The sequence below is a fragment of the Geotrypetes seraphini genome, chromosome 9 (genome assembly GCF_902459505.1).
Source record: "Geotrypetes seraphini chromosome 9, aGeoSer1.1, whole genome shotgun sequence".
NCBI classification, from domain to species: Eukaryota; Metazoa; Chordata; class Amphibia; order Gymnophiona; family Dermophiidae; genus Geotrypetes; species Geotrypetes seraphini.
The window spans coordinates 45,440,825-45,454,434 of NC_047092.1; the positions used below are offsets into that span (position 1 = coordinate 45,440,825).

At 43.2% G+C, this 13,610-nt stretch overlaps 1 protein-coding gene across 1 annotated transcript in view; it reads left to right on the forward strand.

The window, feature by feature from the left end:
• Positions 1-1,113: 1,113 nt before the first annotated feature.
• TRABD (TraB domain containing) overlaps positions 1,114-13,610 on the forward strand; it is a 29,434-nt gene continuing 16,937 nt past the window's right edge. The window contains exons 1-2 of the mRNA XM_033957541.1: positions 1,114-1,188; positions 12,795-12,840. Coding sequence (XP_033813432.1) covers positions 12,820-12,840 — 21 coding nt within the window. The 5' untranslated portion in view covers positions 1,114-1,188; positions 12,795-12,819. The remainder of the gene's footprint in view (positions 1,189-12,794; positions 12,841-13,610) is intronic.

Here is a 13,610-nt window from a genome sequence, read left to right on the forward strand (position 1 = left end):
TCTGTAACATTCCCCTCATGCATTTGTAATTCGCTGAATGTCCAGCCCTCTTTAGATGTGAACCGCCTAGAAGTCGACTGACTATGGCGGTATAGAAAAATAAAATTATTATTATTATATTATTTTCTCTGCGTATAGTATGCTTTGTGGTTTTAAAAAAATTTTATGGTTACCATTATGAATTAATAAGATATTATGTATACATGAAAAATGAATGGAAGAAATTGGGGCGAAGCTGGGGCGGGGCTAGGGTGGGGTTGGGGTGTGGCTAGGGCAGGGTTGGGGGCGGGACTGAATATTAATAGATGCCTCATTTTGATGAAAAAAATAAATGGTCACATTAAGCATACCACCAGTGATTTCCTTCACTCGCTAGTGCTCCAGCTGCACTCTCCTATCTCCCCCGCTAAAAACCGTATTTGCGAGGGTTCCTAGAACGGAACCCCCGCAAATATCGGGGGGAGTACTGTATTATTATTATTAAGACTTAGCCAAAAGGAAAGATTTAGAAACTATAAAGAGTTTTACCTCATGCAAAATTGTCATTTCTTTAATAAGATATTAACTATTTTTTTCTGAGACCCTCCAAGTACCAACAAATCCAAAATGTGGCCCTGCAAAGGGTTTGAGTTTGAAACCACTGCCCTAGATAGTAATATAAACCATCGGCAGCCATCACCGTTGCCCAAATCAAATATGGCTAATGAAAACTTCACAGTCTGGCACTTAATGATGACTTCATCATTTCACGTCTTTTACTTCCTGCTAGGGGGTGTGATTTACGTATCTAGATCTGACGTGTCTTGTTTTCAAAGTAACAGGTTTAGACGGGCCAGCGACAACGTGATGCAATGAGATGGTGATACGTAAGGTCAGGACGCATACGCTCCGTTTAGTATTGCGCCCTGGGAGGTGGAGTTGTTTGGCACGTTGCTTTTTGTGTTTTTAATCTCTAGGCTGACAGGAGCGGCAGTTATCGGGACTTCGCGGAAGAAATACAATTCCCGGCGTGCAGAGCGCTCACTCTAGTCATGACTAACAGCTGCAGGTCCCGGGCTGGTGCGGGGCTAGTCACCGTGGGTCTCTCTGGACAGGGTAAGTGTTGAACAGGCGCTGGCTGCTGCTGGAGCTGCCGGTTTTGGGAAACTCGCAGCAGGCCGGGAGGAGACTAAGGCTGGCCGGGCCTAGGTTCTGTTTAATTGTTTGGTGCTAGTTTTTTGTTTGGCCCAGTTCACTGGTAGATTTGCTGTCGGGGGAGAGAAGTGGGGCTGTGCAGTTTTCTGTGTGTCGCTGTAAATTTGAACCACTTTCCCAAAGCCTTTGATTTAAGACTCATTTCTGTGAGGGGAATAGAGGGGTGGTTTTTTTGTTTTTTTTAAAATCATCATTATTATTTCTTGGTGGGAGCGAAAGGATTCTACTTTCGTCTGGAGAGTTTACTCCCTAATCCACTTGTCCCATCGCTGAGAGTTTGGCTGCGATAGGAATCCTCTTTGTTTCAGGAGGTGAAGTCGAACCTGGGACAAGACCCTTTCAGGAGATGAGCTGACCAACAGCTGGTTGCAGAAGTCGTTGGTAGAAAGGTGTACCCGTTCACCCGTGGCCTTCGGCTCAGTTTCCTTTGTTCTATTATTTTGTCGGCAATTTATCATTTATATCATACGTTTTATTTAATACGACCAGATTCTGTGCAGATTGTGATAGATTTTTCTTTATTCACCAACAAAATGTAATGCTTGTTCTACCACCCATTTCGATTATTTTAACCTATTACTCCCAAAATACTTATTACTCACAGCATGGTGCAATAACGCCATATGCAAAATTCTAAAAGAGTCTAGTTGGAGATCAGAAATAAAATTTTGTAAAAAAAATGCAAATATAATGAACTGCTCTTGCTATTAAAACCACACAGGTTGTTTCTTTGGATGTCTCTTGTGCTCCTGAAAGCTTAAACACACTTTCTTTGGATATATTTTTTACTGGAGCTAAACAAAAATATGTTTCAATTAACTCTTTTTCATAAAACAAAATTTGGAAAGAGGAATGGGGTAATATAGCACAAAAGAAGTTGAACTCCTGGCATATAGCATTATAATATGATACCATCCGTAAGCAAACAAAAGAAAAAGCCTCTGGTAAGGAAAAAAAACATTCAACCATCCATATATCATAGGCAGAAAAACTTTTGTTGCCACTACTGTATCAAATAGAATGTTTAGGAAAAACGTGAGAGAGAAATAACAATTCAATTGTGCAAAGAGAGAGTTTTTTTTTTTTTAATTTGCAGTATCTATTTGCACAATTGAATTGTTATTTATCTCTCACATTTTTCCTAAGCATTCTATTTGATACAGTAGTGGCAACAAAAGTTTTTTCTGCCTATGATGTATGGATGGTTGAATGTTTTTTTTTCCTTACCAGAGGCTTTTTCTTTCATTTTCTTATGGATGGTATCATATTATAATGCTATACGCCAGGAGTTCAACTTATTTTGTGGGGAGTCTTGTGTAGTGATTGTGTCTCTTTATTTTTTCTACAGAATGAAAATACCTTCTATTATTTACATTAACTGAACAGGAAGGTTCAGTTGATAGAGTAATACACATTATTTTCTTTTTAATAATTCCTACCATTGCCCCCCAAACAGTACTCCAGGTGAATGAGCATTTTCTCCAATATTTGTTGCAATCTCAAAACAGCTGTTTCATGCGTCAGCTGTTAGATCTGTTTTTGTTATTGTCATGCTTCCTGTTCTATGGCAGTAAACACAACAGTTCAGTTCCTGTACTTAAAAGGTGGGTGAAATACTGTATTTTTCGCTCCATAAGACGCACTTTTTTTTCCATCCAAAAGTGGGTGGAAATCTTGGTGCGTCTTATGGAACGAAGATACAAATTTTAAACCCCCCCCCCCCCCCTGTCGTAATACCTGGTGGTCCAATGTGTATCCTTCCCTCACTAGCGGCGCACAGGTCAGAAGCATGGAGGTCAGGAGCACTCCCGCTTGGACCCGTGACACTGGGAAAGGGAACAGGCACACAGCATTAACGTGACACCCGGGAGTCCTTCCCACAGCAGCAAAAATTTGGGTCACATACTTGCAGACCAAAGACTTTTTTACCTTTCGCAACCAACACAGTTGTCATCCTGCTGCGATAACTCTCAACTTCTTGACAACGAACCCCCCCCCCCCCGCGACCTTTTTGTTGCACAAAGTTTTTGGCGCTAATATGACATCATTGCCCTCGTCCCGCCTCCAACTCGTTCTCCCAGACTCATGCATTGTTGCGTACAATGCATCACTTGCCACTGAGCGCTATGACATACCTCGGAAGTAAGGTTCCATGTTGCCAGAAGTAATACTACTGAGCCCTGGTGACTTTTCCAAAACCTGCCTCCAGCCAATGAGCGAAAACCAGTCTTCTACTGTAACCAATCAGTGAATCATCTTGTAGCCAATTGGCACACTGTATCCTCACCTGCGTATCTGTGTGTTTGGAGAGGAACTGGAGGTACCACAGGAGAGTGCGGGGTAGGCACTATAGTTTTAGTCAACCTCAGTGATCCTTTGCTGTTTTCTTGCTGCAAGGTGGTTGGGATTGGGGTTATTGTATAGTCGTATTCGTTAATTCTGCTCGGTGTGAGATAACTCACAAATGTTATTACCTAAGGGTAGGCTACACAAGAATGGGTAAATAAAATCATGGACTTTCTTTATGTTCTTTGCACAAATTCTGGTGATGGCCTTTAATGAACTCATTCTATTAGGGACGATACAAGAGCATTTGAAGTCCTAGCGAAATTTAAACTTTGTTCTGAGAGATGCTGCTTCTTTCTTTAGGAGTGGGTCATACTTATTTGAAGGTACTCTGACACCCTACGAGCTTCTTCTCTCACTAATTAAAGTAATGATCTTCCCAATTTTGTTTAGCAGGGACCACATTAGCAAAAGAATAAAATAGCTAACGTGTGAGAGCTAAGATCATTGCTGGACCAGTTGTATGGGGGGATAATTTTAAAAGGTACTGGGGGTGTAAAAAATTATTAGTTGGCTGGGATGGATCCCTCTTGTCCCAGCTTTCCACTAGACCACCAGAGAGGGGACTTGGTATAGAGCCTGGCAGGGAGGGGAAACAGGGTGCAGAGCTTGGCAAGGAGTGTGGGGTTGGGTGCAGAGCCTGGCAAGGAGAATTTGGTTCGGAATGGGGTTTGTTTGTTTTTTTCTTGTTTTCATCCTCTAAATCTAGGGTGAGTCTTATGGTCAGTTGTGTTTTCTTTTAATTGTAGGGTGTATTAGGGTTATTTTGCAAAGAGCCTGCACACTATCCACTCTTTTAGGGAGAAGTTCAGAATTTTCATGGCCCTGTATTTCACATGATTGTGAGGTCTTTGAACTAGAACATGGAATTTCCCTTTGGGTACCCCTTTCAGGCATTCTGAATTCCAGCATAGTATCTTGATGACAGCATCAGCTGTCACAGAATCCAGACGAGCCTTAGTCATTCTTAATGCTGTAGTAGTTCTGTGTTCTTGAACTCCCCTTGGAGTCTGGAAAGGGTTGCATACATTGGGAACTTCAAGTTGCCATTCCTAGAACACTTTCTAATTTTCAGCAGCTAATACTTGAGTGGCCATGTCCTGTAAAGACAGTCCATATGCTTTTGTTTCTCATTCTATATTGATCATTGCTGGTTTGCAGGTGATCAAGCGCACCTCCCTTCCTAATGAAGGTGAAGTGATGCTGAAGGATGCAGAGGATCATAGAGTGGATGCGATCCTGAAAAGACAGTTTGATGTGCTGGCTTTGAGTATCAAAGCTGAAGTGGCTGCCTCCTTTGTCGTGTGAACCTGACATACCAGACTGCGGACTTCTCCTTCGGAGCTTGGGGACTCCTGTCCCCACATGTTCAAGGAGGGTGTGGATTACATGGCCGATGCTCTTTACAATGTCATCAGAGTCCTGAGTAAGGTTTTGGCTTACTCCATTTTCTGCCTGTTGAATGCTCAGGATCAGACAGTGAGCAGGCTAGTAGAGGCAATTTTCTTTCCTCTAGAAGATCACACCAATTTGCCCCTGGCTACTCTTCACTGAAGTCCTTTCAGGGGTCCAGACAAATATTTGGCAGTTACAGGTGGCAGCCCCTCAAATCGGAAGGCAGCTGTCAGCATTCTGGGACAAATGGGAACGTTGTCCGAACGTTGGGTGCTGGACATTATCAGGGAGGGGCACAGTATTGAATTTTCTCAACCCCCCTCCAGATCTGTTTCTTGACTCTCCAGTTGTATGGTCAGAAAAGGAGGTCAAAGTCCAAGTGACAGTGCAACAACTCTTAGACATTCCTGCCATAGAAACAGTTCCCAAAGACACATCGGAATCAGGCAGATATTCTTTATACTTCAAAGTGCCAAAGAAAGGCACAGAAGATTGGAGGCCCATTCTGGATTTGAAGTCTTAAGTGAGGCCCTAAAGGTCCTCTGCTTTTGTATGGAGATGGTCTGCTCTGTCATAGCGGCTGTAGCTCCGGGAGAGTTCCTTGCATCTCTGGATTTGACAGAGGTATATCTGCACATTCCCATTTTTCCAGCTTCCAGGAAATACCTGAGATTTCATGTAATCCAGCGCCACTTCCAGTTGTGTTGCTCCCCTTCAGTTTGGCCACAGCAGCTATACCTTTACCAAGGTGATGTTGGTTGTAGTAGACCACCTTCACCAGATGGATGTCCAGGTGCATCCTTACCTGGACAATTGGCTGATCAGGGCCCCCCTCTCTGGAGGACTGCAAGTGTGCAGCTCAGTAAGTGGTGACCCTCTTACAGGACCTGAGCTGGATAGTCGGCTTCCAAAAAAGTCATTTTCAGCTGTCCCAGTTCTTGGATTATCTGGGAATCTGCTTTGACACAGCACAGGGCCACATCTTTCTTCCCGAGCCATGCAAACATAAGCTCAGGAAGCCAATCCTAGAAATCTTGACCCATCCAAGCCCCGCGGCCTGGCAGTATCTGCAAGTGCTGGGCTCAATGGCAGCCTCCTTGGAAGTGGTGCCCTGGAAGAGGGCTCTTATGCTCCCCCTCCAGTACTCTTTTCTGCCTAGATCAGGGGTGGGCAACTCTGGTCCTTGAGGGCTGGAATCCAGTTGGGTTTTCAGGATTTCCTCAATAAATATACATGAGATCTATTTGCATGCACTGCTTTCAATGCATATTCATTGGGAAATCCTGAAAACCCAACTGGATTCCAGCTCTCAAGGACCAGAGTTGCCCACCCCTGGTCTAGATGGTCTCCACAATGTCACTCCCTGCAGATGATATGCTCCTGAATGGCAGAGGCAAAGTGCAGCCTGCATTGGTGGCTCCAAGGGTAGAACTTGGCGAGAGGCATGCCTCTCGGAATCGACTCAAGGGTGACAGCAGCTGGGGGGCCCTCTGCTGCGATCACCCTCTTCAAGTCAAGAGGTCCCCTTCAGAGAGCAAATGGTCCATCAGTCGTCTGGAACTGAGAGCCTTTTGGTTGACTTTGCTACTGTTGCAGTCTTTCCTGACAGGAAAAGCAGTCAGGGTGTTTTTTGGGTAATGCCACCGCGGTGTCTTATGTAAACAGGGTGGCACCAGAAGTGTTTCCCTTCGCTTAGAAGCCTGGATGTTGTTCCAGTGCGCAGAACTTCATTTGCAGACCCTCTCAGCAGCCCACATGGCAGAAGTAGAGAATGTCCAGGCAGACTCTGGATCCCAGAGAGTGGTCTCTTGTCTCGGAAGGCTTTTACTTTCATAGTTCAGACTTGGGACAAACCAGACATGGATCTCATAGCTACAGCCAAGAATGGGAAAGCAGTCCGCTTCTACAGTTGAAGTGCTGAGCAGGAAACCACAGTGCTAGATGTCCTGGCCCACAGAACAGCTTCTCCAGATTATCGACGTAACAACCTAATCTATCATTGCCAGAAATTCAGTATAAATATCTGCAATGAGCAGAAGTTGAAATCGGGAAAGCCCCTTTATTAGTCACTTTTGCCCATTTTCATGGTATAAATAAACATGTTTTCAGTTTCCACAAGATTATTCTCCGCTCCCCCCTCCCCAATTTATTTTGGTGAATCTTAAAATGTAAACACATTGAATAATATAATTATGCATGGAATAATGGGACCTGGGACCTCTTACAGGTGATATTTTCTTTACTGGTTTATATTTGCTATTTAAAGCTTTTTTTTTTTCTTTTGGCAAGTTGTTTCCTAAACCTAATGACATCTGAAGAAAAGGGGAAAACATTCTCCTTCCATTGGGAGGATTGCCTGCAAGTGCCTAACAGGCTTGTCCCTAAATGGTATTTAAACTCCTTACAGTGTGTTATCCATGCTCTGTTGCCCAGAAAAGTTGACAGGAAATGGAGTTGCTAGTTCTCTCCATATTTTTCAGGACAGAATGATCCAGTTCTAGCTTTGTTCCATGGCACATATAGATTTGCAGTCCTGTAGGTCTGATTTCATGAAGCAGTGCAAGTCCATGTGTGTAGTGGGGATAAAACCAGAATTGGGAAGGCTCATTTTGATAAAATAGAACCTGTAGATAACCTTATTTTTTTTACTGGTGCTTCTCTCTTTTCCATATAATTTTTGCATATATCTGACCTTTGGGACCTCCCATTTACTGAACAGGAAGAGTGTGGTGCAGTGGTTAGAGCTACAGCCTCAGACCCCACACTGCTCCCTGTGGCCCTGGGCACTTAATCCTGCACTGCCCCCAGGTACATTAAATGATTGTGAGCTCACCTCCACTGTCCCAGGTACAAGATGATTGTGAGCTCACCAGGAAAGACAGGGGAAATGCTTGAAGTACCTGTATGTAAACGGCTTTGAGTATGGTTGTAAAACTACAAAAAGATGGTATACAAATCCCTTTCCCTGATGCAAGATGATACAAGACTTATTTAATGCTTTTAACCTCCTCAGGGCTGCATTAGTATAAACTTACTTGACTTTGTATCAAGTGAAGATTGACCTGATTCAAATTGTTGCTTATCAGTTGTTTTTTTTTCTTCTGTTGGAAAGTGACTCTTGCATAAATAGAGCTTTGCCTTCTTAAAATAGTATACCAGAAATTTTAATATTGTATATCACCTTTTCAAGAGAGTAGAATCCCAATGTGACGTTACAGAAATACAAGGGGGATGCTGAAAAGTTCTCGGCCCAACCAAGACGGGAATTCCGTGGAGCCATGAAATTTACAAGTGATTCCTCATGTTCACTCCTAAGTTCAACACACCTCTGAAGTTTCTGTAACCCTTCCAAAAAAGACTAATATCTAGTCACTGAAATACTGCTTCGCTGCTGCAATCACCTCTAAATCACTTGAAAATTGTTACCCTTTCAAACTCTGTAAGGTTTGGAATCGGAAAATAGTCAGATGAAGCAAGATCTAGTGAGTAGGTGAATGGTCTAGGCACTGAAACCACAACTGTGTCAGAATATCCATCATTTTGCCGGCCTTGTGAGCAGGTGCAGGTGAAAAAGAGAACTTTCTACAGCTTCCATTTCTTTTTTTTTCATTGCCTCCTTTAATTGGCACAATAAGTTACAGTAGTATTCTGCATTAAGGGGCTGATTCTCGAACTATGCATCCCGATTTTAGGCAGTGGTAGGAGTCCTACTACCATTTGGCAGCTAATTGGGATGTATGTTTTTAGAAAAAATGCTGCCGAGGAAGGCATCTGATGTGTCTGCGGAGATGCGCAGGTATGCTTAAGCATGTCCAAGGCGGGATGTGGGCATGGTTTCGCCCAGAAGTGGCCTTGGGTGGGTTTAAGCATCAGGAGACAGATGCCTAAAATGTTGGCCTATGTTTAAGGCATTTGTCGGGGTATGTAGACATGATTCTGCGTGATTGACATGTAATCGGTGGCCGCTTCTTAGGCAGCTGCCAATACTGGCATCCTATACAGAATCGGACCCTAATTGTTTGATCCCTTGAAAGATAGTCCTTACAATACCTTACTGATCCCAAAACACTGTGGCCTTGACCTTTCCTTCTGACTTTTGGGTCTTGAATTTCCTTGGCCTTGGAGAACCTGAGTGCTGTCATTGCATGAACTGTTGTTTTGTCTCAGGATCATAGTGGTATAACCATGTTTCATCAACAGTAACTAGTTGTTCCAAAGAGTTGGCACCAGTTCGCTGAAAATGCTGCAAAATCAACTTGGAAGTGTCCATTTTATGTTGTTTCTTGTAAGCATTCAAACATTTGGACACCCACTTGGCTGACAGCTTCTGCATACCCAGCTGTTTGTGGATTATACACCCAACACATTCCCTGGATATCTGTAGTGTCTCGGCAATTGTTTTAGCCAATATTCGCCGATCTGCCCAAATCAAGTCATGGATATGGTCAGCAATTTCACAACTTGACACTGTTTGAGGCCTCCCAGCCCTTGCTGCATCTTCAATCTCAATCTCCATGCTGAAAGTTTGCACACCCCTTCTTCACTGTGGAATGTGATGGGCATTTTGTCACTCAGTGGTGTTTGCATCAAATGTTCGTGGATTTCCTTTGCAGTTTTCTTCTGCAGTAATAGGAACTTCATGATGGCTCGGAGTTCTGCACTTGAAAATTCCACACTTTTTTGTTGACATGGTTCAATCAATGATCTGAAACAATGTTAAAGCATAGCAGCATGATTCTGCAAATTGGCCATTTGCAAATAACATTCTTTTCAGCTACAGTGGCAAAATAACGCTCAGAATTTAGGAAGTCAGTTGGGCTGAGAACTTTTCAGCACCCCTCATATTAGTGTATAATGTGCAAGCTGGATCAGCTGAAGAATCAGGAGAAGAAATGTGTTTAACTGCTCATGGTCGGGTTGGTGATAGAGGAGGGGAAATAACTAGCGTTCATTGTATTTCAAATATATAACTTCTGGCAATTTTACAATAATCTTGTTACTGGTAAGAAGTCTGGATTGATTTTACTAAATCGTAATAGTGGTTTTTAGTGCAGGGAGCCGCGCTGAATGCTCCGCACTGCTCCCGACACTCATAGAATTCCTGATTGGCTTAGGGCCTTAGACCCTTCCCAGTGAATCCCAGGGAGGGGGAAGATCCACCAAGTTGAAGAGGCGGTCCTATCTGCAGGAGGGAGTAGACCAACCCTCCTGCTGATATTTCATCGAAAGGTACCGGGGGGGGGGGGATGTTTGAGGAGGTGAGGGGTGTCAGGGGGGCTGGGGTGTCGGGCTCTCTTTGGAGGGGGGATTGGTGGGAGGGAAGGAAAGAGGAAATGAGACTGGATCAGCTGATTGCAAGTTCTGGACCATTTCGATTTTTGTGGTTCAATTCTCTAACAGTCGCTGTTGTGTGATTGACAGTGACACGCAATCGGTGACTGCTTTTAAGGCAGCCGCCGACTTCGACACCAGTTAAAGAATCTGGGAGTATGTTTTTATCTGTGAAATGACACACACTCTATTGTTGCAAAGTACTCAGACCCAGGAGTTAGGGGAGTATGTCAAATAAACTGTTGGAAGGTTATCAAAAATAATGTTTACCAATTGGACTACCTTGAGCAATAAGGAATTTTGCATAAATGTCTTTGAGTTCTATACTATAATTCACAAACTTTTTAAATTACTGCCATTCATAATTAGTTATTTTCATTAGATGCAGACATAGCAGTATTTTTAGATATTCCCTCAGTGTTCAATAGTGGTAATTAGTCAGATCTTGCGTCAAGAGTTGGAAGCTTTTGGGATTAAGGAAGACATGTTGATATATTTAAAATCCTATTTAAGTGACAGCTATAAATGAAACATGGTGGTCATCAATCAGGATGGTTCTCAGTCATTAGAGTTATACCACAAGGATCATCATTGTCTATCCCATTGTTTAATTTATACCTATGATTTTCCTGTGAAGTATTGCATTGTCAAAACTGGGTTTTGTTTTTTATATATAATGTTGACAAGACTACGATTTAATTTCCCTGTACAACAGAGATTGATAGGAGTTATATCTGGAGCCATCCAACATTGCTTACATTGATTGAAAATAGTTTATCATTTATTTATATCCTGCCTTTCACAAGGTGGATCACAGTAGAACATTCTCAAAATACACCGCCATAAAAAGAGAACAAGAAATGTGCAGACATATTTGGCAAATGTGTGGGTCAACTATATCATCTTAAGGGGGGAAGGGTTAAAACATACTGTATGTACTATGCTAAGTTCCCTCATAGCTTTTGTAAATAAATGCTTTCAATTGAATGGTTCAAAATTAAATTTCTTACTAACCCCCCCCCCCAAAAAAAAAAAAGAAAGCTCTAGTAGTAGTTGTAGTATTGGATAAGTTGACACTTAGATCACATGAAACAAATGACAAAGGCTGCTTTTCTTTAAATTAAGACTTAAATAGATTGTCTTTCTTACAGTGGATGATTTCCACACAGTATCAGTATTACTGTAGTTTGGTGTTCACAGAGTTGATTCAGAGCTATGCTGCTTGGATGATTTCTTACAGTGGATGATTTCCACACAGTATCAGTATTACTGTAGTTTGGTGTTCACAGAGTTGATTCAGAGCTATGCTGCTTGGATGATTTCAGGAACACCATATAATGCATGTATTACCCCTGTGCTAATCCCATTATGGTGCCCTTTTACTAAAAATTAGCTACAATGCCCATTACATACCTATGTAAAAGGGCCTCTATACTGGTTACCAATGAGAAGTGCATTTAATTTAAAATTTAAGCCATGCATTTATAAAGTATTGAGGAAAGCTTGGCCATTACCCTTTGCAAGAATGTTTACCCATTTTTTATCAACCCTAAAAGTTTTCGGATCCCAGAAACTAGAACTGAAATAAACATTCCTTCGTTATAGATTGATTTCAAGTACAGTAGAATCTCAGTTAATCAACTGTTTGTCTGGTTAATTGAGAGTGTTAGAAATCTTGTCTAACATGCTGTCAATTTCCGCCTTCCCCCCTCCTGCCTCAAAGCACCAACGTGGCAACAGTTGAGAGCCGCAAAGCCCTCCTCCCTCCCTCAAGCCTTGAAGTGGCAGAAGCAGGTGGCGGTCCTGAGCCATAAACTCCCTTGCTCCCTCCCTCCATCTCCCTTTCTTACCGGAGTGCATCCGGTTAGAAGGAGGCAGCCTCAAAACATGTGCCTTTCCTCTGACGTGTCACTTCTGATGCATCAGAGGAAAGATCTTCCCAGGGCTGGCTGCGAGCAGCCTGTTTCGAGGCTGCCTCCTGCTAACTGGCTGCGCTCGGGTAAGGAGGAGAGAGTTTGTAGCTCAGGACCCACCGCTTGCTTCTGCCACTTCAGGGCTTGAGGGAGGGAGAAGGGCTTTGTGGCTCAGTACTGCTGCCATGCTAGTGCTTCAGGACTTGAGGGAAGAAGGATTTGCGGCTCAGGCTGCTGCTGGTGCTTTAGGGGACATTTTTTTCCCACCGGCGATTTTTTTATTTTTTTGTCGGTTGTGTGAGAGTCCCGGTTAACTGAGACCTGGTTAACCGAGATACTACTGTAATACTTCCTTGATTGTGCATATTCAATTATAAGTCCAATATTGTTTATCTATGACAATGCATATCTTGCAAGTATGGTCTTGTGTTTGCTTTTTTTTTTTTTAAATGCTATCAGTGTAAATCTCTCAGAATATTATGGCAGATGTGGGGGATGACACTGATAAACTTGATAAACTGAAGTCTTTCTGGGATGGACAGCTTTCGAGGCTTTCTTGTGCTTCATCTTCTGAAATTGTAGTTGGTTTATTGGTTTTCTCTTTTCTACCCACAGACTAAACCTACACTGCCCTGTAGTGATGCAGGAGGAGCAACAGCAGGTAGGTTAGAAACATAGAAACATAGAAATAGACGGCAGATAAGGGCCCACGGCCCATCTAGTCTGCCCACCTTAATGTCCCTCCCCTACCTTTGCCCTGTGAATAGATCCCATGTGCCGATCCCATTTGGCCTTAAAATCAGGCACGCTGCTGGCCTCAATCACCTGTAGTGGAAGACTATTCCAGCGATCAACCACTCTTTCAGTGAAAAAGAATTTCCTGGTGTCACCTCGTAGTTTCCCGCCCCTGATTTTCAACGGATGCCCTCTTGTTGTCGTGGGACCCTTGAAAAAGAAGATATCTTCCTCCGCCTCGATGCGGCCCGTAAGATACTTGAACGTCTCGATCATGTCCCCCCTCTCTCTGCGCTCCTCGAGCGAGTATAGCTGTAATTTGTCAAGCCGTTTTTCGTATGGTAGATCCTTGAGTCCCGAGACCATCCGGGTGGCCATTCTTTGCACCGACTCCAGTCTCAGCACATCCTTGCGATAATGCGGCCTCCAGAATTGCACACAGTATTCCAGGTGGGGCCTCACCATGGATCTATACAATGGCATAATGAATTCCGCCTTACGACTCACGAAACCCCTTCGTATGCAGCCCATGATTTGTCTTGCCTTGGACGAAGCCTGCTCCACTTGATTGGCAGACTTCATGTCCTCACTGACGATTACCCCCAAGTCTCGTTCTGCTACCGTTTTTGCTAGGATCTCGCCATTAAGGGTATAAGACTTGCATGGATTCTGGCTGCCCAGTTGCATAACTTTGCA